Source organism: Mixophyes fleayi, chromosome 6 (genome assembly GCF_038048845.1).
Source record: "Mixophyes fleayi isolate aMixFle1 chromosome 6, aMixFle1.hap1, whole genome shotgun sequence".
Taxonomy (NCBI): domain Eukaryota; kingdom Metazoa; phylum Chordata; class Amphibia; order Anura; family Limnodynastidae; genus Mixophyes; species Mixophyes fleayi.
The window spans coordinates 50,744,356-50,770,132 of record NC_134407.1 but is presented as its reverse complement, the minus strand read 5'-3'; the positions used below and the strand labels follow the sequence as shown (position 1 = coordinate 50,770,132).

Here is a 25,777-nt window from a genome sequence, read left to right as displayed (position 1 = left end):
TTTTCTGATGTCTTTTGGTGTCTTACTGAGATTAAGAGTGTTTACACACTGGCTTTAAGTAAAGTGATCACATTTGACAAGCAGTGTGTAACCAGCACTTGCACCTACAGTTGAAAGTAGTCAATGGAGTACAATCCATTGACTCCCTAGCATTCACATGCAGTGAATGACAGTGAACAGAGCAAGCCGTTTGCAAAAGATGCTGTTCCCTGAACATAATTGACCACAGGTGTCAGCTAGTGAACATATGATTTTTATGCCAGAAAAGGATCACACAGTCTTCATTTTTTTTCCATTTCATGAGTAGTTAGATATAAGTCTCACTGAAACAATCCAGTGTAACAAAGGTAATGTTCATTTAACAGTGGTGTATAAGAAGGAAGAAGGCCTTGATATGTATTAACTTGTTCAAGCACAATGCACCTGTTCAAAGTGCAGAGCCCAGTGCTATACCATCCTGTTCTGCTATCACGTTCAAACATGGACTAACAGTCACCTGAACAGGACCTAGAAAAGCGCTATAGACATCCAGTGACCTTTGTCTCAAACCTGCATTCAATCAAATGACCTAGAGTGCCTGTGTGATGAGCTTTCGTCATTATCTTCAGATTGTGTTCTGCCCATCTACTGACTATTTTTCTTATGTCTAGCACATTCAGAAGAGATCGCAAAAACAATGAGGTGCAGTATTCACATAAAATGTACAAAATCATTGTTATATTATTCTGTGGAAAGTGAAACCTGAGATCTTAAGTGTTGCGTCCCAAGCTGAGTTACGCTCCCAGTAAACTATTCTGTTCATTTGAATCATATGTGGTGTGTTCACTCATTGTCTATATTTAACCTGTTCTAAGAAATGTGTATGGAATAATGGACTGCCAGCATGTGTGGAATACGTCATGTTACGTTACATTAGCACATATAATGTTCTTGCTGTACATTACCTTCTACATAAATCTCTGCAGATGTTGAATCTGTTCCATAAATATTGGAGGCAAAACAAGAGTAACGTCCTGTATCTTCCTCAAAAGCTTCAGTAATTACCAAAGTGTTGAGATCTGCGGTTTTCTGTATTTGGATGTATGGAGAGTTTTCAAGTTCCTTTCCTTCACAGTACCACCTGTAACAGGGAAACAAGCAATGCCGTATTTCCTGGTTAGGCTGAATGCAGATATGAATAATCCACAAGGCAGTAAAACTAAAGTGGATATCACCATATGGTAATACATAAAAATGTGTCAAATCCCATGATTCTGCGTCACATTAAATGTAGGTAAAACATTCCAAGTAGAAACAAACCTTTTCCAATATCCATGGCCTTGACCTGCTTCCACAAAACCACAATTGTGTATTAAAATCTTAACAAAGAGGATTTCTTTACTTGCCCTTAAGGTCATTTACAAACCTTAGAAATTGTGTGTATTTTTACAGACGCAATTGAAAATATGTTATTACACCAGTGCATGAACTATATGTCTCCATTCTGTATTTTCACAGTCTACCCTGAGCAGAAGTTTAGCGCAACATTTTACAGATTTTAAGAGAAGTAAAATAAGATAACAAAATATTTCAATGTAAACGTTTCATTGGAAGGAAATCTTTGGTGCCCAGGAAAGTATTTTTTTTACGAGGCCCTACATTCAATCAGACAACCTGTAACTGATTTAGGGAAAAACATATTGGACTAGAAATATTCTAATGCAGAGTAAAGGCAAATATACCTTTCTCTTGGCAATGTTGAAGTGGTGCAAATTGACTATGGGAAATCCAAATATTAAAAAAACAAGTAAATTGGGAAATAGGTCCTAAAATGCATAATAATAAAATATGTAACTGCGCACACTAGCAAAGTTAAAATGTAAAACACATAAAATACACAAAATATTTAATGTAGAAAAAAAAATAATAACTTAATGCTACCAAATAAATAAAACAAAGGTATACAGTACCACATAGTTTTCACAAATTTAAATGATGTACATATAGACTAATGGACATTATAAGATGATCGGTCAATAAATAAACAGACCTAAAAGAGACATTTAGAAATAAACAGCTAAAGTGTCACTATAATATAATACAATACGTAGCGCTCATGGCGCAAATATTGGAAATGAGAATAATTTATGAGATACAGCTAAGAAACAGACATTGTAAGTAATTTATCATTTAACGCACTCTGGAATGTTGATATAAACATTGACAGCCACATAAAAAGTCGATATGCTTATAGGGAATTATGAAGTAAGGATTGTACAGAATCTGTGTAAACTACTTATTATGATTCCTACAAGCCTCCACTATATTTATCAAACCTAAAAGGTAAATTGATTGCAAGCTATGCAAGTGTGCAATACAGCACTATTTGTGCACATTGTCCTAACTGCTGCATAATAAAGAGCACACCCACAACACAGTTTTCTTATGGACAGCCCCTTAAAGTACTCTGCGCAACCCTTTGTAGGTTTGGCTGGAAATGCAGAGAGTGGAATGATCAACAACATGGCAATTAAAACTTAATCTCCCACAATACTGCTTGATTTAGCCTCATGTATGTCTTAGTGGTGAGGATGATGCGATATGTCCTTATTACACATTTAATTTGTTTGTGTAATTTTTTTTAATAAGCTTCCCTTATTAAGTTAGAGGTGCAAAAGGCATCCCATTATAGTACAGTATATTGGAGGCTTGTTTTTCACCACCTCCAAAAACATGTAAAAATTAAGCCCTTTTACAGGGATAATAATGCTCTATGATCCGACACCAAGCAGGAAACGACCCTTTCAATGGGCCTTCTCTACCCCTTGAATCTCACTGAAATAATGATGTCCCTGAAAACGAAATCATTGTGCATATGAGGGAATAACTAGGAGTATCAATGCACCTAGACTGCACTCAGCACGGAACACCCTAATCCTCTCAACAAAGGATGGAAATGTTGCATCCCTGCAGACGCTGACTTCTTGGCACGCAAATCAATGCACTTTCCTATAAAAATTAGTGCAATTGCCCCCACCCCCCTAAAAAATGCCCTTGGCATAACAAAATGATATCTGCCACGTGGACTACACTTTTAAAAATTACCCTTACTATGAAAATTGTTTACATGTATTCACATAAGTGAAGGCTTTGTGTGAATTGAGACTAGTGATATGCTGGTAAACTTCTCTGTTCTCTCTTTGCATTATCTGTCCCTTCTTAACCCTTTAGATCAAATTGGGAGTATTGAAAGAAGTGATTACAACAAAACATGAAAGGGCCATTCAGAAATGTATTTTTTCTTTTATGGCATACTATACTATACTATATAGAGAGCCCTATGTATGATTCTTCTGATTTACAGTTTAATTTATTTTCTCATTATACTACGTTCTGATAATAGATATATGTATCACTTCTCAATTATGATATAAGGTACATTTTTATGCTCTCTATATAGTTCAAGGTATGGGGAAAAGGTGAAATGGAACTGGTAGATGCATGATTAATTAATTTCCTAATTTTACATCACCATTATATGATTACTCATTTGTAACTTTCCAGTTTATAACCATAAATTAATAATTTTATTATAAACATATTAATTCATTCTCCTTTGGGAATCACTCCATTCTTGATCCCAATATCTTAAACAATAAATTATGGGTGTTCTGATACATATTCTCACATTATAACGTTGAGCAAATTAATTACAAAATTTAATAATATCAATACATATCAGGTACCTGTTGTATTAATTCAATTTTCAATTTTCTTCAGGTGATCATCTTGCATACATATACTCTTTTAGATACAATCTATTATTGTGATGAGCATGTAAAGATTAATAAACACGAATAGAAATCCTAATTATCTAATCAAAATTTACTTGGATCTCTGATGCATTTACTGGTTGGAAATAATACGTTTCGCGGTACATACTCATTTTTTCCAAATCATATTAATGCTTTTTTACTTATTCACTGCATATTAGTTTATATATTTTTCTTTATTTCAGTGAAATTCACTCAATTGAGTGATAACTATAATGGCCGAAGGGGTTTTACACTAAAAAAGCAGCACAGCTTAACTGTCATTTTATATAACCTCTTTTATTTGAGACAGTCGGTAATAACGGATCTTTCACAAGCAAGGACCCTTCATTAGCACTTTTTCAACTAAAATCCGTTTTCATTCATCAGTATGTCCCGTATATTCATTTATAGGATTTACACAACATGAAATGAATGACTGGTCCTAGGATATGCCGATCAAAGCTTATTACAATACTGGCTCTCTGATTGGCTCTATTATCCGTGAGACTTGACACACCCACCTTAAGGTACTATATAAGAGCTGTCATTTGCTTCCCCGCTTTCAGCCTTGAGAAAGCAGCCGAGCGAAACGCACCTTGGCGTTTCAGGGCTCCGATATTGCTCTCCTTCAATTTCATTCATATCCTCCTAATCGCTCCCCAGTTAACATAGGCAGAGACCATTCACAAAACCCCGCGATCAGCAGGAACTGCATTTATACCTTTATGCTTTATGCCAATACTTGCGACTTGCCATCCACCGGATTAGTTATTATAATCTTGTGGAAGTTTTTGCTCTTGCCATACTTCTTTTGCCCCAAATGGATGTGAACTATTCAGATACAATCTCTTCACTTATAATTAGTGATTATTTTGTAGCAATTTAAGTGGTATTACTCCGGAGCTTCACGACTAATTACATTGGCATTGATATAAATTATACTATTATTTAGGAGTTACACTTAATTATTTCATATGGCTTATTATAGCCCCTTTTTGGCAGTTAAGGCTTATTGTAGCTTATTGCTGCCTTCACGAGTGTATCGGTTTAATCCCGGAGCCCTTGCAACATAGTTTGCATTTTATATTTTGTATCACTGTGTGTTTATGTGTTTCTTTTTAAAAATTCCCCCCTTAATTCTACCTTTTAATGCATACCAATAAAATTTATTTTTAACTTCTTCTGCTGGAGTGCCCCAGTTACACTTCTTCTCTCTTTTTTTCTGTACAAGGCCACAGCACGTATATGGAACCATTCGGCTACTCCTAATTTATCTTCATCTCAATTTGGACACATAATGCATCAGATTTTGAGCTGGAATAATTTGGTCAATCAACAGTAAATTGGTAGTCAATTTGGACAATAATTATGAAACTGGCCAACCAAATCTGCCAAGGTATGGCCAGATATTGATACCACTTCTGAATGCATTTTTTTTGCTCACATTACACCAATCCTGCATGTCTCCCAACATTTACAACATTGACCAAAGAGGGACACAAAGTTTAAAAAATGATACACTTTTTTCAACGTACACAAGCACACACCACTGCAGACCTTCACATAGTATACACAGCTAGTTTACAAACATCACAATGCACACAAATACAAAACAATATTTAAAGAGGATGACATTATAATTCTCGGAGGAAAACCAAACGTGGGAGCTATTGAGCAGTTTATCCATCCAGATCTATATACATGGTGGCACATTGGGAACACTGCTGTCTACCAGTGCTGGGACCTTGGGCTCAGTCCTGACAAGAGTGTAGTCATGCTGAAGCCTGCACATTGCCTCAGTTGTTGCTTGGGTATCCTCCAGGTGTTCTGGTTTGTTCTGGGCAAAAAACATACTGGTAGGGTAAGTAGCTTCCGATTAAACCATACCTCCCAATTGTCTCTATCTTAGGGCTCTGTCCCGCCTGTGGACATGTATGTCACGCAGGTAGGAAAGTTGGGAGATATCTTCTGTTCACATCTGCTCTGTCCTGATTCCGGGATCTCAAATGTTGTAAGGTATGACGTGACTGACCTTATTGTATGTTTGCATGCCTGTGGTAGGGAAATTATACTGTAAACTCCACTGGGACAGGTAGTGATATTCCAGCATAATGTTGACTGTATAGCTCTGAGGAATAAGTTGGTGTCATAAAAATGAAAGAATAGCAAAAGAGGAACATTTTCTCATTAAAGACATACACGTGGATACACATGTATGTGTTATCCAATAGTGGACCTTGGTAAGTATAAAGTTGTTCCATTAATTGTATCAGTTAAGTTCACAGTTTCAGATTTTATATAATACAATTTTAAAATGTTTAAACCCTCTGTTCATTGTGAACTTTTTTGGTTTGCGTGTCATTCTTCGTCAAGGGAAGAACACACTTAATTATGTTCAGCTAAACATTTGGGTATAGGGATTCTCAAAATTGATTTTTTTTTATTTTACTTTTTTTTTTAAAACAGTTTTCCTTTAAATTGAGTATTGGCATAACTTCACCTCACACTATTCATATATAGATGTTTCCTTGGGTGATTTCTACATGTAGCCCAGAGGTAGGTAACCCGATGCTCTGCTGCACTTGTGGCTAGCATGGTATGTTGAAACTTGTAGTTCAACAACAGCTGAAGAGTCACAGGTTGCTCTCTCTAATGTAGATGCACTACAGGTTTCCAAATAGCAGTTAAGCAAGTGTCTATACGTAAAAGTAATTACAGTGAAAAGTGTGCTTAAGTATCCACTGTCTGACAGACTGCTGCATCATCAAGAGACAGAACACTAATAAATCAAACTCTACTGCAATTAGATACTAATTGAACTATGAAAAGCATGAAGTCTTCAAATAACATATCGAAATACTGTACTCATGCTCTACCAATCCATTGGACAAAAAATGATGGCTCATTATGGGGTTTACAGAAAGGAAGCATATAATAATAATAATTATTATTATTATTGTCATCTTATATTTATAAGGTGCCAGAAGGGGTCTGGAACATGGTATAGATTGTTTGAACAATATAAAAATTACATATCTGCAAATATCAAAATTGACATAATTAATAAATGCAACCCACAAAATTACATAACAACATAAAAAAAAACACTAGTAGAGGGCTCCTGCTCGTGAGAGCTTACATTCTTGAGGGGAGGGGCGGACACAAAGAGGGAGAACCTGAGAAGGACAGAAGCTTGGGCTGTGGAGGTGAAAAGAGTTAGGAGGCGGGTTGGTAAGCTTCAATGGAAGAGGTGAAGTTTTTTTGTCTTGGAGATTGGTGGATAGTATAATTGAGTGTGGGAATGCGTCCCAAAGGTCAGGAGCATCACTGGAGAAAATCTGAAGACGGTAGTGAGAAGAAGTAATCAGTTGGGAGGTGATGCTGCGGTCATTGGCAGAGTGGAGTGGGCAGGAGGAAGTGTTTGTTGAAATGAGGTTGGATATGTAGGGTGGAGAGGAGTGGTTGAGAGCTTTGTAGGTGAGAGTGAGGAGTTTGATCTAGATTCTGAGGGGACAGAGAGCCAGTGTAGTGACTTGCAGAGTGGAAGTAGAACGGTAAGAAAGAAAATAAGATGGGTAGCAGCATTGAGAATGGATTAAAGTGTAGATAGATTGCTGTAAGATACGCCAGAAAGGAGAAGGTTACAGTAATCAAAGCAAGAGATAACGAGAGAGTGGATGAGATTTAGTTGCTTCCAAGGTAAGAAAGAGACTGATTCTGGAGAGCTTACGAAGGTGGAAGCAGCAGGATTGAGAGAGGATCTGAATGTGGTGGGTTAAGGAATGGGAGAAGTGCAGACAGACATTGGACTTGCAAGATAGGAGAGAGGATGATATTGTCAATAGAAAGGGAGAAGGACAAGGTGAGAGGAACTTGGAATGGGGGGAGGACAATGATTTCTGTTTTTGACATGTTCAGTTTAAGAAAGTGCTGTGATATCCAAGAGGAGATGGCTGAAAGACAACAGGAGGGAAAGGAAGTGTTGTCGGCATATAGGTGGTATTGTAAGCCAAAGAAAAGAGCTGATTAAGATCACAGAGGGAAGAAGTGTAGAGAGCAAGGGGCTGAAACAGACCCTCAGGGGACACTTACAGGAAGGAGGAGAGGAGGCTGGGGTAGGCAGAGAAGGAGTGGTCGGTAAGATGGGAGGTGAACCTTCAGAGTGCAGTGTCATGGAGGCTGAGGGAGCAGAAGGTTTGCAAGAGGAGAGGGTGGTCAAGGAGGATAAGTAGGGAGAAATCAACATTTTATTCAGCAGTAAGGAAATCATTAGTGATCTTGGTGAGAGCATTTTTGGTGGAATGGAGGGACCGAAAGCCAGATTGCAGCCGGCCAAGGAGGGAGTGGGAGCAGAGGAATTTGTTGAGGTAGTTGTAGACAACCCTCTCATGAAGCTTGAAGTTGAAAGGGAGGAGGAAGAGAGGGCAGTAGTTAGAGAGAGAGGCTGAATCAAGGGAGGGTTTCTTTAGAATGGGGTGTTCAGGTGGTGTTTAAAGGAACAGGGGAAGGTACTGGAGGAGATAATCTGGTTCATGAGGTGGATGATGTGAGAGCAGTCATCAGGAGAGAGGGACTGAAGGATGTGAGAGGGGATAGAGATGATGGGGCAGATGGTGGGAGGAGAGAAGGGCACAGCTTCATCCCTCGAGGCAGGGGGGAGGAAGACAAGAGGAGCTTGGTGGAAGTTGTTGCTGTTGATGGAATCAATTGTGGAGATAAAGTGAGTATCAAGTTCAAGTGCAGAGGGAGGAGGAGAGATGCAGAGGTGGGGGGGGGGGGGCAGAGGAGGGAGTTGTAGGTGGAGAAAGTGAATGTGCAGAACTGTAAGGTGAGAGAATGAATTTGAAGCAGAGGAAGTTAGTGAGAAAACACAATTTCCTCCATGCGATTCTCAACAGTGTAAGAGCAGTTTTGTAGACAGGGGGGTCAGTTTGGAATGCTATGGTTAAATTGGGATTATAGTAAGCTGAGAGTGACAGTTGGTGCAGCGGTGTCACTGGCAGAGCTTAGGCTGTGTTTGTAAAGGGAGACAGCCAGGTCAGTGCAAGAGAGGGTGGTGACAGAAAAGAGTCCAGAGAGGAAGAGAAGATGGCAGGTCCAGGGCATCAAGGTTGTGCTTAATGATAGTGGCCTTAGGAGAGAGGAGAGGTGAGGGTGGTGGGGAAATGATAAAGGGAAGAGATGGTGGTCAGAGGGAGGGATGGGGAGCTGTTGAAATTGGAGACAGAAAAGAGGTGGGAAAAGATACATCGAAAGGCCAAATGTGGACAAGAGGGAGAGAAGTTTCAAGGCAGCGGGGTTGGTGGGATCATCAATCAGGATATTGAAGACCCCAGGATGAGGGAAACATTAAACATTTACCAATTTTATTTAAGGTTTATGCCTATGTCATTAACGTGTTTATATGGGATTGTCTCCATACCCAAGTTTGGTTTCCATTAAATAATTATGTTTTAAGATACTACTGTGGAAGATTGTAAAACTAAAAAAATAAAGCATGAATAATACCAAAGTGGGTTCAATACTAAACACCTCGCCTAATGCAGCTCACTGGGGGAAGAAAGGTTGCAATTTCTACCTCTACAATTTAGCTTCCACAATACATTGAAAGGTACACTGTGTGATTTGAGAAGAAGCCAGCTCCCTTGAATGGGTGGGGTATTCCAACTAGTAGCCAGCCATCATTTCTAGTCCTCTGACGGATTTCACTTTCCTCCACTGCTCGCAGATCATCAGATGCTAACCAGTAGACACTAATATCATGTGGCAGGATGAAAGTGCAAAACTGTGGCCCACTACAAAACTACAAATTATTTTGTGACATCAATTATATGAAACATGAATGTAGCAACTTGTATTTGAAGAAGCTGAAATTGTGGCATTCATAACTAAGTACCTGTGATGCTCATTTTACGCCCACATGAAAATACAAGATTCCCATTTGCTAGATGGGATACTGAAATGAGATTCAAGGGTTAGAGGCCTTGTATTTATTGGGGCATTTCCTAGTTTGTGGATGGCAGCACAGTAGTTTTCCTTTTCTGAAAGGACTTGTTTTACACATCCACACTGATGGAAACCAGGCCTATACTTTCAATGTAATGGTTTTTGCATTTCCTGGGTCAATATGTGCGAAAAAGCTCAATTCCAGGGGTGTTTCTACCAATGTAATAAATGTAAAAAAATTTCAAATGCACGAAGGTGACACGTAATAAATACAGTCCTGGGGGTAAATGTATTAACCTCCGGTTTCTTCAACCCCCGCGAGTTCGGCGTCTTCGGCGCTTAAATTTAAAGCGGCGCTGCCTTGTAAAGGGAAGTTTCCCTTTACAAGGCAGCGCCGCTTTAAATTTAAGCGCCGAAGACGCCGAACTCTTGGGGGTTGAAGAAACCGGAGGTTAATACATTTACCCCCTGATGTGCTTTCCCCTATGCGCATTTCCAGCTGGACCAGCAAAAGTAGGCACAGACTTATTTCACGGGTGAGGTTAGAGAAGCCAATATGTGCAGGTTGTTTGTAAATTAATTTTACAGTAATGGATTTGATAATAGATAAAGATTCTGCATTTTCTCAACAGAATGTAAACTGATCTCTCAGTGACAGCCAGTCAGTAACAGTCCTCCTTAATGCTCACATGATTGCTTTTTTTCTGAGAAGAGGGGTATTCCAGAGCCAATCTTCTCAATATTTCATGTATAATGTGCTGTGGTTGTCACATCAAATTTTGATTGTTTATAGTAGTTTGACTCACAACTCATATAAAAAAAATGAACAAAATGGTATATTTTCGTACAGGTAACCTGAGTAATTTAAGTACTTAATTAACTTACTTATACGGGAACCACATCCACTTGAACCTCTGTAACATTTTGTGGCAACCTGTATACGTGCTCCACTTCCAAATAATTTTGTAGCCTGTACTAGCTATTATTTAAGAAAATTGACACTTTTCTACCTGTTCTCCAAATTCTGAAGAGCTTTCATTAAAATGTACCATCATCTGGTCATACCATGTGTCCCTCTCTTATATTAACTCTGACTGTGTGAAGTTACATGGTGGAATTATACAATGAGAATGGCCTTGGTGCTGTCATTACCTGCCAGATCGCAGGGCATGTATCCCTGATTCCGCTATAGATCTCCAGGATCTGCAGCGAAGCCAAAGCACCATCCCCCTTCTAGACAGCCTGTATAGAGCTCCCCTTTCCAGTAATATAACACAGGCTGAGTACTTTACCCTGGTGGAAATAAGGTACATGTGAGAGACTCTTCGCTGGTGCTCTCCTCACAGCGTCAGACTCTTCGCTGGTGCTCTCCTCACAGCGTCAGACTCTTTTGCTGGTGCTCTCCTCACAGCGCCAGACTCTTCGCTGGTGCTCTCCTCACAGCGTCAGACTCTTAAGAATTTGGAAATAAGGTTGTGCATCCATGCTACCAATAACCTCTCGGCCTCTCAGCCTGATTAACAAGTACCGGCATTTATATTGAAGAAACACATTATTTTTAGAGGGAACTGCAGTTTTAAGCATAAATACTTCAGCTATTTTGAGATTATTATTAATATTAGTAATACACAGCCTTTGAAGATATAATAATGCCAAATACTGTCTTGACTTGCTGCTTAAATTATTTTTTTTCCTGTTGTGTGCTTCTTGCTCTATTACCTACCACTCTTCCTTCGTCACTATAAACTGATGTTTCAGTTTAGTCACTGACCACGAACAATGTAAAATATTTCAGAAAAACTTCATCCACAATTTTTATTTTTGGAATAACCCCCCCTTTCCCCAACTAGTAAACTCATGTAGACTGCCAAAGAGCCCTGTCTACACTGTCATCAACTGTGATCTGTTTACATTAGGCTGTGAGCTGTGGTGCATCATGGGACAGCAGGTGCCAGAAGGAGCAAGATTATCCGGTGCTGCTAGGGTTGGGGTACAGGATCCCCATACTTTTACTAGTTGGTGAGGGTTGGGTTAAGTACAGGAATAAACATTTTCGGTGGAATTCTGTAGTAAGGAAAGTATATTTTTGTAAATATTACAAGAAGCATTTTTATATTGGATAAACATACCTTTTAGTTACAGTGATATTTTCTATATTGGGAGTAAAAATATAATGTGTGTAGCATGTGTTCTCTGTTATACTGTTTGCTGGCAATGTTATCTAATATTCAAGTGTTTCTTGGATGGGCTCATTTTTCTTATCAGCAGACCTGGTCATTTGACATAGTAGGCTGGAGCCAAAAGATTCATTGGCATCTGACAGAATGCAACACATCTTGTGGGAGCCCCTTTTAAAATGTGCACTTCTGATGCCATACACAAGTCACAATATGGAGAATTTCTTTTTCATGCAATGCTATATAGTTTTCAATAGTAATCATTGTTTTTTCCATATTACATAAAAGCAGATCAATGTCAGAAGGAGTAATAAGGACCGTTTACTAAGTACAGAAGATGTGGAAGCACAGAGCATTTAGTTTTATTCAAATTAGTCTATCTGTCCACCAATCACAAACATGGCTACACACCCACTCACCAGTTTGGAAGTGCCTCCGTGCAAATGCTTTATATAACCATTTGTGTGATTGCAGATGAAATAATTTGAATATTATATCATGGAATACCCTAAAACACACAGCTCTGTAAATATAGATATGACTGTACGGATCAGGGGCATGGTCAATTTTACACCAACATTTTTACCCTACAATCTTTCCTTCAGCACTTCAGTTGCTGCTAGGTGACATAATCCATAATGCTCAATTAACTACTGGCTTGCTAAGAATTATAACATAGTACTTCAGTACATGCAGAACTATAAAAAACTGTCCACTCCTGCACTAGTGGAAACAGCGGATTACTGTGGTGTAATGAATGCTTCAAGTAAGGGAGATCAAAAAAGACCTGAAACAGCAAACATTTAAGTAGTAAAGGGTACAGGGAATCATTCAAGTCATAATGTGATCATTCACCAAGCCAGCAATGTGCGAGACCTCAGTCACAAACTTTCAAACATATAAAGGTGCCACATACAATAAAGGCTGTTGATGATGGCCCCTCATTCTCTCACTCAATTTAATACATAAACATGATGAACACTTGCAGTGTTTTGGGAGGAAAATGAGACAGTTTTATTGAGTGAAAGGGGAGGCTGTAAAGTGGTAGGAGGTTGGACTGTTGAGATAACTTTTACAATACACCATTTTTCACCTCTCTGCACACCTAAGAGCACTTCTAATTTGCGGATGTGTCTCCTGAGAGAGGAGAGTAGGAATGTATCTTGATGTGTGCTGGGCAGATCATCAAAACCACACCAGTGCAAAACCAAAGCATTGGTCCTAAATGTTGCTCGTACTAATTCTGCATGTTTAGTTTCAAAGATCTCATTCGGCACTGAGCAGTCTCTAAGCTGGAAAAAAGTAGATTTAGCTTATAAACTACAGCACTGCACCCTGAGCGACTGAAATGATACACAGTAAAACATGATCACGATGTTTATCTTATTCCTAATCTAATAAAAGAAAACATGTTTGATTGGTATGAAGTTTCGCAATAAACCTTTCCAAGTCCAGCTTATAGTACATGTGAAATGTTGACACTGAGGTTTCACTAGCCGACAGGTGCTATAGATAAGAACTCTGTTGTGGTTTTATGTATCAATCATTACATACTTATTTCAGAGTTATTAAATATCCGGAGTGTTTTTGTTATCGCTAGTTATGTGCTTGTATAGTGTTATACAGAGTGAGTGGCAAGCACTGTTTTTGCATACTATACTTGTGGTTTCTCTGTACCCCTTTTTCCGGTATCACTTGAGACCTACAGATGGTGATGTTGAGCAAATCTTATGCTTATTTATTATACACTTGATACACGCGATGTCAAGATGACTTCAGATTGTAAGCTCAGTGTGCATTTTTGGTATTTATACATTTGTGATTGTATTATATATGTATGATACGCAAGTTGCCCTTTTTGATAATTGGAATCCAGGGGCTGCTGGGATGGGGGGTCATGGGGCATCTGTCTCTTGGACCGGTCCAATGGTGGGCTACATTGTGCTGGGTCATTGGGCTACCTGCATTTTTTTACCTTAAAACTAATAAGGCTAATAGGCTGCTGAGCCCAGCCTCGTACCCCCTTGTGCTAAAGTTTACCAGCCAGCCCCAGGTGGAATCCCACCCATGAAATTCTCATGCTTATTCCTGCTGTTGAGACTTGATATAAGTATTATATTTTATGTTATTACATGTTCTATGGTAACTGGAGCACTGTAAGAAAATTTTACAATATTGAGTTCATCCTTAGCTATTTTTGTATTTTCAACAGCTCAACAGCTTTAGAAGAACTATTAAACCCTAAATTGATTTATATAAAAGAGTCATTCTAATTCACAGATATATATGTTAAAATTTCTATAACTTGACAGCTCTCAAGATGCTTGTCAGAGTGTTTATACTACTACGTAGTTGAGTGATATTAGTCTTTACAAACAGCCGTTTCAGACAAAAAGAGGCAACCTACAGCAGGGCCCTAACTAGAAGTTCGTGCATAGCATAGCAATATTTTTAAGGGTCCCCCAAATATTCTAGATAGGCACACCTTTACAGTCACATGACATTTTCGCCAGACAACAATTTCTCTGTAAAAACATAACAATGTTATTTGTCTAATGTGGAATTAAATCTGCTCCATAATGTCTCTTAAAACAGTTTCATAGGGGCAGAATCAATTCCCTGCGTTGTTTTTTGCAACAAATCGGGCCGTGCATTATTACCGTTACTGCAGTAATTTCAATACAGACTTTTGCTCGCGGCTCACAGTGCTGCGAGCAAAAAATTAGCTGAGAAATTAACATAGTAACGGTAATAATGCCCAGCTATTACTGTAGAAACGGTAATAGTGCATGGCCTGCGTTGCTCTAAAGAACAGCGCGGGAAATTGAATCTGCCCCATAGAGCTATTTACAAATTGCAAAAGTAGAAAATGGCAGTGCTTATGCTGTTTTGTGATGTCACATGCTTAATTTTGTGCAGCAGCACCTAGTTTTGCCGGGGAAGCGCATGCATCTGCGGGTCAATGTAGAGGTATTTGAGGGTGGTGCAGAAGTGAGAACTCCCGGATCGAGGCAGTACAGAGGATATGGATGGAGCTATAGCCGAGATTATAGATAACGGGGCAAAGAAGTTACATTTACAACAATGTTCCCTGCTCTGCAGGAGGGCGCGCCACTGTTTTCTACAAACAAAAGGCCTTGAATCCTCCACCATCTCTGAGGTGTTGGAGGTTAGGCCCCATCCCTATATTTATAATGGGACGCACTTCTGCAGGAAAGAGTATTACTAGTCGCACTTCAAAAAAAGTAATACAAAATTCCAACACACAAAAATGCCACTAAACCCAAAAATTCATATTATTGAAGGTAAAATATGCTGTCTAGTGTTCGGCTGACTTTCCACTGCAGCCCTGTTACACCATAAAGTAATACCTTCCCACTCCACTGAATATAGCTGAAGCCCCTCCCATATCCATTTGTAGGCACACTTCAACTCATGTAACAAAAAAAAGCTTGAAGCTCACAAAAGTGCTGATATAACGACTCATATACATATATATATAAATGACAAGTGAGTTATACTTGGAAGTGACATCTTTACTGCTCCCTTTTCAGTTTTCTCAACAACCACAAAAACTATGTGTAGAGTGTTTTTAAAGGGGGGTTTCCAAATGCATGGACAGGTGGCAGACTTGTTTGGTCGAGCAATGCAGAAACAAGAATTTCTTCTGTGGAGCAAGATTAAAATCAGGTAAAGGATGGAGAGGAGCAGTTATTAGGGGAGTTCCTAGCTGAGTGGACAGGTGCACAGCCATTTTCACCCTGCAAAAGGACTTGAGTTTTTTTCTATCAGTTAAGAGCTTCACGTTTTGTGCTCCTTTTAATGGGACCTGCTTTGTGCTTACATATTTCACACACTTCCTGGTATACTCTGAGCAATGAAACAAAAAGGTTCACAAACACAAAAATAGTAAATACCACATGTAATAAAATAAGTCCATATGTCCAACTCCCATGATTAATTTAATCCATAAATGAGGCTAAACCGAGCAGCATCTTAGGAGAGAAAGTGAAAGTAGTGGTACGTATTAAAGTTGTAAGAGGCTGAATTTTGATATGACATTTACAATTTTTCACAATGCGTCTCTGGACATTTTTGTGCCTCTTTGCTCACCTATGCTCACTTCTAGGTTGTGGAGCCATCTCCCGAGACATGTGTGTGGGTAGACCGCCCAGAAGCAATGGTGCAAAACCAAGGCGTTTGCAGTGCACATTGAGTGCACTTCCTAAAAGGCCTCTATTGTGTCTAAATAAATGAATGTTGAACGGCAGTATACTGAATATGGGCATCTAGAGTCCTTGAATTGATAAAATATATTTTAAAATAACATTGTTATGCATACCTAATACCTGTAGAAGAGTCCTGTATTAACTGAACTAAAGATGGTTGTTTAGTGTCATATAGGTAATGGTAATGAGGTATTATATAAAAGCAACAAAGTATATACCTTACTTCAGGTGCTGGGAATCCAACCACAATGCAGTCCAGTTGTACTCTACTTCCTTCAGTAACTTCCCTACTTTTTAATTTCTGGATAAAATTTGGAGGCTGCTCAATAGTCTCTTCTAAATAGAAAGCGGAAGCTGGGTCAGATTCAACTTGCAGAGCCTCCTTATTAATTTCTGGTCCTACTGCTTCCAAACTCTCAGGTTTTTCAGAGACAGTATGATCTATTTCTGTCTCTGCTGGAGGACAGGGAGGCCTCTCTCGATTTTCTGACTGACTGGTGTAATTAGAGATGTCTTCTTCAAGAGTTGCACTTTTTAAGTCACGTTTGCTCCTTCGATTTTTTAATGTCTTAGGCCTGATTCGCTTGGAACTGTTGGCTTTAAATAGTGAAGAAAGCTCTTCAATGAAATCTGCTGCTTTATTTAGAAACTCTTTCTTAGACTCGGACTCATTTCCATACGGATTGATTCTCTGTTGCCTTTTCGTATCCTTTGTGTCTTCTGAAGAGTTCCGTGTACCCTTTATGACATGTTCTTGATGAAAGTTCGACTGTTCCTCTTGGTCAGTGTTTGGTGGCTGGCTCAATGTGCTTAATGGTGATTTTACAGCAGCTTTGACTTGTTTTCTCACGTCTCTTGGTGGACATTTAACAACAGCCTTCACCTCTTTCTGCTTTCCATCCTGGTCAATTGATTGCTGTGCCAAGTGTACACTTTGGTCTAATTCCTCCTGGCTCAGAAAGGCAGAAAGATCAGAAAAGTCATCTGTTCCTCCTAACTCATCAACTTTGGCAGAGCAGAGACTGTGATGATATGAGTGGGAGGAGGAGATAGCAGTGCTTTGTTCGCTGTTCTCGTGATGTGTTATAGTTTCAGCTAAGTAGCTCTCTCTGAGAAGCTGAGAAATAGATGTAGAACCTTCTATATTATCGTCTTGCATGCTGTTGATAAAAAGAACAAGGACCAACCATGTGAATATAATGGTGGCTCATTCTCCAGTAATGAATACTTAAAAGTATGCAACATATCAATCAGGTTACCATGTCATTCTAACACATAATAAATAGAAAAAAAATAATTTGAATCTTTAAAGCAAATGTCTCTAAATAAAAAATATAATGCCATTCAATGGATAATTGATACAATTACACAGTTCCAGAGATTATACAATATTGTACCACTTAATGGCAAAGATGGGGCTGAGATACAGTAAAAAGGGGTAAATCACCAGTATAACGTCATGCTCAGTAACATACTCTAATGATTGCTTTTACTGTTCTCAGTGAAACAGGTGGAGCGGCATGCTACCTATTCAATGAGCAGATATTACCAAGAAAACTCTTTAGACCGATCCTTACAGGACACATTTACATTTCTTTCACAGCATCACTTTAATATTTTGACAAGCTTAATCTTGCATCTTATTCACCTTTATATTATTCACCTTTCTATTGATGTACCTCCAGGGTAGTGCTGTCAAGTCTTAGCGAATGTGGTGTGAACAAATGAGTGACACAGGAACCCCGGACACCACTCACACTAAAATGCTAATTTAGGAAGGAATAGAGTAGATGATGAGCTAGGCGCCATATAAATGGTTACTATTGGTTTTGCCGATTTCCTCTCATATACCTTGTAATAAAATCTTTTATAAATGTGCGAAAAGCACATTCGCTAATAGGCTTGATATAATACAGCCAATATAATACTCCTTCTTGTGTACAACTGAAAGTAGCAAAAACACATATGGTTAAAATACACTCAGAAAATCATATAATATATGCACAATCAATGCAGAAAGCACCTATCAGCTTCAGAGGTGAATTCGCAATCAGCCAATCAGAAGCTGCTAACTAGTGCTGGCTCCCATCAACAGCATGTGTTTGCACTTACTCTCTATCAGATGCAAAAGATAGGCTCCTGACAGATGTATATGCATCTCCATGCTAGTGTGCCTCAGCCTTATGTGTGTGAATATGGCCTTACTGTACTCGGCCTACGTCAAATATAAAGATCCAGCTGACACCACAATGTTCCAACATCAATTTGACAGTCACCTCACATCACATGTTGTGAGACCATGCTCCTTCCATTATCTAACTCGCAGTCTGTGGCTTCATGCTCGCCTCCATTCCCCCCTTACATCATGAAACTGCGCCTGTTACATGCAGCTCTGCCCTCACACAATCACGTGTACAGCTCAAGAACAGATAAACCCTGGCGCACTTAGTTGTTTGTTAAATGTGTGTTCTCTGTATGTTTGCACCGAGAGATAAATATATCTACCTAGGAGGACAACAATAAGTAATAGGGTTAATACATTTTGAAAATTCATAATGAAAATTACTATTCAAAATAAAAACTGAATGTAAATAAGATAAAATATACTCATTAAATTCCCACTAAGTTCACATTGTCATAGGAGATGAGACGTGTATATGTCTAAACTTTATTGAGAAAAAATAATGTAAAACATTCAAATGTTACAGCATTAGTGGTGCCACCATTATAAGAAATCTATGACAATACAACTTCCTAAATTGCTTTGGCAATAAACAACTGTCTGCTGTCTTAATCAAATATACTATCCAGCAATTCAAAATTGTAAAGTAGCTGTACAGAGATAAGTTGATGTAACCTATTACCAGTTTGAGCTGAAATAGTCAAGTAAACTTCAAAGTTTAATGGTATATCATGTTACAGTTCCATAAAAGTCTTTTGGTTTCAGCAACTGTTATGATATAAAACAGCCACCAGGATTACTGCTAGAGGAACCATTGTCTCTAATTTTCTATATTTGCAGACCACTAGACACTTCATAAAAAAATACTCTGTGCTACTGTGAACCTTTTAATAATCTGATTGGCTACAAGATGTTCTATCCACACCCACTTCAAAACAAGCTTTACACATATGAATAGGGGATGAGAAACTCTAAGAAAAAAAGTGCAAAAAAACAACTGCACTTTCATGAAAACACATTTAAAAAGTTAAATATAACCTCTGTAGAACACTAACAAAGTATCAGTATTTCTTTCCACAAAACTAGATCTAAGAAATTTGATTAAGTAGTAAAATATTTTGCAATATAAAAAGTTTATATGCATTACAACCTAGGACACGACATACTGTTTTAATAGGAAACCTAGTTTTAAATCGCAATTCAAAAACAGTCATATTCAAGAGATTTTCATTAACGTTATAAAGCTTTGGACATAAATGGATAATGGCTGTAAATTCAGTAACTGTACTCTTAGGGCTAGATTTACTAAGCTGCGGGTTTGAAAAAGTGGGGAAGTTGCCTATAGCAACCAATCAGATTCTAGCTGTCATTTTGTAGAAAGCACTAAATAAATGATAGCTAGAATCTGATTGGTTGCTATAGACAACATCCCCACTTTTTCAAACCCGCAGCTTAGTAAATCTAGCCCTTAGTCTATTGACTTAAACTGCAATAATGTTTCTTTACAGAAATAAAATTAAGACCATATTCAGATTGTAGACAAATATAATAACCAAAGATTATGGCAGTGACAGACTGTGTCTGATATATATACAAGATGGAGCACATAACGAGAATCATAAACTATGGCATCCCAGAATACCTCCTAATACATACCACCCAACATTAGTCTCTCTGGCAGCAGGGGGGTGCTGAAGAAGGGGGGTGTGACCATGGCACAATGGGGACGTGACCATGGCACAATAGGGCGTAGTCACCCTCCGGGGCATGCCTAGCACTTTTGAAGTGCTAGGCTAACCTGTACTCCCCTCCAAACACCATTTCTGGCACCCATTCACCGCAGCTCTGCCATGCAGAGCAGTCGTGAACAGAATACCTCCCAACTTTCCCACCAATCAGGACAAATCTGTCCCAATCAGAATGGCGGGCCAGACCCATCAAATCGGGGAAGGTATTTTGCGCGATGTGCGTCTGACCTGAATTAATGTGGTCTTTCCTGCATTGCAGATCATAACATTCTTGTATGCCCTATTGATACTGTATATTTTCATCATTAGGTTCTTCATTGGGTTTGTTGGTCTTGCTCTCCAGCCTTTATCCCCATTTATTCCCTACCTCCCTTCCTTGCCTTTCCCCTCCTCCTACCCCCTTCTCTCCTCTTCTGTTCACTCTTTTTCAGTAAATAACCTGACAATTTAAACTGACTATGCAGTCTCTGAACAGCTTGTATTTTCTTACCGCTTTCTTATACTGCTGTAATGTTGTAACACAATGTATGACTTGCGCTTTCGCTCAATGAAAAAAATAAAATAATAATCATTTTTTAAAAAAACCTGTTTGTGCTGAGCAATTTAAACCCACTTTGTCAGGTATATGACATGGCGGTGGTGGTATTTCCTATACTATGACTGCTCAATGAATATCAGAGGACTCTTTTGTCTTTTTAGATTAATGTACCTGCTAGGCAGTGTATGTAACTAAAGGTTTAGGCTTAGTAGGCAGCTATATTTGCAAAAAAGACCTTATGGGTCTATTGCATTTAATTATAAAAACCACATGTCCACACAGTGCTGCACTTTCAACACAGGGCCATGAAAAAAATGGAATTCCTTCCCAGAGGCTCAGCTGCAACTTAAAGATGATACCCAACCAACTGTGCAAATTCTCTTTCACTTTCTCTATATGAAGACATCTGCAATATATATAGGGTTCAGCTGTAAGTATGAACTTTAGATGACATATTTTGTTTTGGCAGCTTGTGTACAGCTACGATCAGCATGCAAATGTTTTCTTTCTTCTCCAAGGCAGGAGATTTTATTACAATCTATAAATTACTGTATAGACAACACATTCACTTTCTTTCCATAAATTCATAACAAAATAGAAATGGAATTATTTACAAAATGGTAAACTTGAATAAAAATAGACTTGAGAGATTATACACACATACACACAGTGGAGGCAGCCATTTTGTGAGCTAAACCAATAATGATAAAGTCCATACTTGCCTACTTTCTTCAGCTCCCTTTGGGAGACAGGCAGTGGAGGGGGGCGTGAGGGGGGCGGGACGGCCAAAGTCGCGTCATTTTGGCCCCGCCCCCTGTGACGTCATGACGCATCATTTGACAGCGGGGGGGGCGGGGCCAAACACAGCAATTCACCGGGAATCGCGGCGTTTGGGATCTAATTCTGTCCACTTCACTAGGAAGTGGGGCACTTCCTAGTGAAGTGGGCAGAATTCGGGAGATTGCCACACTCCCCCGGGAGTCCGGGAGACTCTCTCAAAATGCGGTAGTCTCCCGGACATTCCGGGAGAGTTGGCAAGTATGATAAAGTCTATCAATTCAAACGGAACTAATGGCATCAACATTATGCCCCATGTCTCACTTATGGCACTAGTTAATACTTGCTGACTTTTCAAAGCTTTCCTCTATGAGATGCGGAGGGGAGCACTGTAAGTTAAGGACAGGCAGGACGATTTGTATCAACAGACACTGCCAAGCACGGAGTCATCTTGTGAATTCTACCATCCTGCCGCAATGGATGGAGAATGATGGCGCAAATCATGTCAGCACTTCTAATGGTGGACTGCTGTCAAGAAGACTGCTATAGTCTCTTTGGAGTCTGGGAGATTACCCTTTATTTCGGGAGTCTTCTGGACATTCAGGAAGTTTGTTCTAGTTCCTAGTGAAGTTCATGCTTGTCCAGTTTTTGCTTAAACAGTCAAGGTTTACTATGCATAATTTATGAATATGACAATGCCACAGTGCAATGGCCTTTGTGCATCACATGTTGAGCCTTGCGCGAATGCACTCGATTTTGCGTGTAAACACAAAGATTAGCAGGCCAAGATAGCTGCTTGTATGGTGGTCCACAAGATTGCAACATCCAACAGGAGGGGTTGTATGGATTAGGGAGCTTCCTTGTAAAATACAATTTAAGCACAAGTGTGCTTAGTTTTGCATTGAAGGGGAGAAATTGATTTTAACCTCATTAAATGGTATTATTTAAATGAGTTTTTGATGGTGGACAAGATACATTTTGGAAGGCGTTTACAAATTCATGGGTAGGTGCATAGCATTATTCCTCTCTGGTAAAGGAATTCTTTGGCTGTTCAGAGATACTGGAAACCCAACGTATACTATATATATAGTTTTAATGGAACACATTTTGCACCTTTCAGTACAATTTTTGTGAAAAGAGTATTTCTACTTGCATTTCAAACAACATACCTCCCTCAACTGTGCTAATTTAGGCAGGACAGTCCTTGTTTGGTGGGACTGTCCCACCATCCTCAAAAGTCAGGACTGTTGTGAGGTGTGTCCCACATGGCAATGCAGGGGTAATTCTAGGGTAGTTCGGTTAGGGATGGTTTATGGTTTCAAAACCGCTAGGCAGGCCCCAACGTGTCCATACTATGCCCCCTTTCCGTCAATGTTATCATACTGTCCTGATTTGCTTAGTGGCAATTTTTGGGACTATGTAATAAAATAATAAAAACATTCTAACACACAAAAAATTATACATATAAAAGACCTTATGTCACGTCACATTAATGATTAATTCAGAATACCACTAAACCCCCAAATTATATTTGCCTACTGATTCGCTCTCCCATCTGGGATAACCGGAGGGAAGGTCGAAAGGGCAAGTGCAGGAGACGTGATGATGTGATTTGCATTTTCACAGCCCCACATCACGTTGCACAATGACACAATTGCATCAAAGCACTGTGGGTGGCAGCTGAGATTTTGCAAATCACGTCATCAAGGCCAAATATTCTGTTACGTACTAGGAAACTGGAGGGGTCGCTTGCTGATTTTACCGCTACTCAGCAGAGAGCTGCGGAGTCTAACGTACCCCAGGTCTTCGCTAGGGACCCCCGCAAGGGAGTTTGGACTTAGCTGCGGGAGGCACGCAGGTCGCGGTCCTCATAGTGAGTAATCAGCGAAGCGTAGATGGAAGAGGTGTCAGGCAATCTGGGTCAAACCACACAGGGCGAAGAAAGTACCAAAGGAGAATCCGTAAACATAGTCAACAATCTGGGTCAAACACTGGAATCAGAATAAGCCAAGAGGAGCAAACACAAGCAGGTCAGGAGCAATAGCCGGGTCAAAACACTGGAGACAATCAGAATGCAGAAACACAGGAAGTGCAAAAGCAGGGGGGACCCAATACTCTGGCACCTATCTGGTGCCAGAGCCTAGAATATATAGAGGAAGGAAGGGGACTAATTACCGGTTGCGGTGATGTGGAAAGCCACCGCCAGGACCTAGAGTAGCGTCCCGTTGCTTAGCAATGGGGCGCGCATTTCCAAACACTTCGGCAAGCCCCTGGAGGAAGTGTTTCTGGTTGCTCGGCAACCAGACGCGAATGAGGGACCGGAAGCAGGCGCCCGTCCCGGTGTAGTAGTGAAGACGCAGGGATGGCGCCTGACATATTCAAGTCATGCCCTAGCTGCACACCTAAATTTGCGCAGGTGTGCCTAGATTTCCACCAAGCCGCATGGCTATGTAGAGCAAGGGGCCAGCATTTGGTGGCGCAGTAGGGTGGAGTGAGGGCTTTCACTACAAAGTAAGCAGAAGCACATCAATCTGGCTTGTTTTGGAAGCAGTGCGGAAATGAATTTCAAGGTACATTCGGTGTCAATGAATGTCATATAAAATCTTCACACACAAAATTGTCTCATGTAATAGATATAGACCTGATGTCCCCCACTCTCATGGTTAATTTAGGACATGCATGTCTCTAATCCAAGCAGTAGATTAGGAGAAAACAGTAACATTTATTTTATTGAAATCGATGGTACTAAAGTGATAGGAGGCACCGCTGGAGACTTTTCTGCCTCTTTGCACACCTAGGGGCATATTCAATTGTCCGTGTTACTTGCAAAAGTAACACAACGTTAGAACTATTACCGTTATTATGGTAATTCTAAGCCGGATTTCAGCTCGCAGCTCCCGGTGTTAAAGGTATCGTAATAACGGTAATTACGCACACTATTACCGTAATAACAATAATAGTGCACAAGCCGCGTTACATTTCCGAGTAACGCAGACAATTGAATATGCCCCCTAGGGTCCTATTTATTAATCTTCATTAGCCACAAAATATCGTGTAAACGTATCGACAGTGCATCACAGAAGATATCATAGATTTCTCCTGCTTTGCATTTTTTTTCGAAATACAGAGCAGTTCCCATAGATGTGAATGGGGACTGCGATTTACCGCAATTTAACAAGTAATGAAAATGCATTTACACACACAAAAATGTACGCCAGCTCAGGCACATACAGCTCAGGTCTGCTGTATGGGGAGGGTATAACGGTAGAGGGATCTTCGGATTCCTCACCGCATCTTACTGCACTCCCCTCTGATCACTATCACAAAGGCGGTCACTTTGCGATAGTGACCATAGAAAATAATAGGAGCGTGGTCTTCACAGGAACAGCAGTTTTTTGTAACTGCTGTTCCTGTTGAAGATTTTTTAAAAAAAGACACACGATTTTTAAATCCTTATTTTTACAATAAGGATTAAAAGGGTTTCCTGTTAAAAATGCGGTCATTAATAAATAGGAGCCTAAGGGTCCTATTTATTAACCTTTGAAGAGGTTTTAATCATGGTAAAAGTCTGGGAAGTGGGTGTTCACTTTGAAATGTGCTTGGTGGACAAATAGATCACTTGTACAAACAAACCAGTAGAGGCCTATATTGCAGTCCTTAAGTTAGCTTTGGTTCCTGCACAGAACATAAATGATAAGGATAAATCTATATGTAAACAGGAAAGAAGCAAAGAGAATCCTAAACCATTGTATACAAGCATAAACTAGCTCAGAAAGACAGTGGTGTTAATTTATTATCACTTAACAGAACATTTTATAACATTTAGCTTTATAATATGAGAGTGTTTTTTCAATAGCCCAAGGCTTCAATGGTAGTCAGTTTCACGATACTGACTACCCCGACAGAGGACAGAACGGCATGAGGAGTGCGATTACCTAGTACACCGACCTTCCAAGAAAACTACTGCTCAGAATGCAGATTACTTGATATCCCGATTGCCTGTCTTGTACACTGCTGAAAATGACGTGATTGGAAACACTGACTTCCCTTAAAGCGGCGCTGGACGGACCCGCCTGTTATATATTTCCTGTAAGTATTATGTTAGGTGTTAGGGGTGTTAGGGTTAACCCTAACTCCTAACGTCATTTTCAGCAGTTGGTACACTGCTGCAAAAATAGGAATTGTAGGGAGATTTGACAAATAGTTAAATTATACCATTTTTAATGCATAAATGTGGACAGACTGATGGATTAGATGAATGGGATCCTGGGAAGGAGTACTATTTATTAACTGAGACTATTATTAATTTAATATTAGTGCTGGCTGGAGGGAAGGAGGTCTATTTACTAAAAGTGGGTGCTATTGACTTAATGCTGGGGATGAGAC

The 25,777-nt window shown here is 39.5% G+C and overlaps 1 protein-coding gene across 1 annotated transcript in view; it reads right to left on the bottom strand.

The window, feature by feature from the left end:
• Positions 1 to 25,777, bottom strand: part of MYPN (myopalladin) — a 78,928-nt gene that overhangs the window by 39,286 nt on the left and 13,865 nt on the right. The window contains exons 2-3 of the mRNA XM_075216446.1: positions 16,365 to 17,306; positions 945 to 1,120 (exon numbers count right to left, since the gene is read on the bottom strand). Coding sequence (XP_075072547.1) covers positions 945 to 1,120; positions 16,365 to 17,305 — 1,117 coding nt within the window. The 5' untranslated portion in view covers position 17,306. The remainder of the gene's footprint in view (positions 1 to 944; positions 1,121 to 16,364; positions 17,307 to 25,777) is intronic.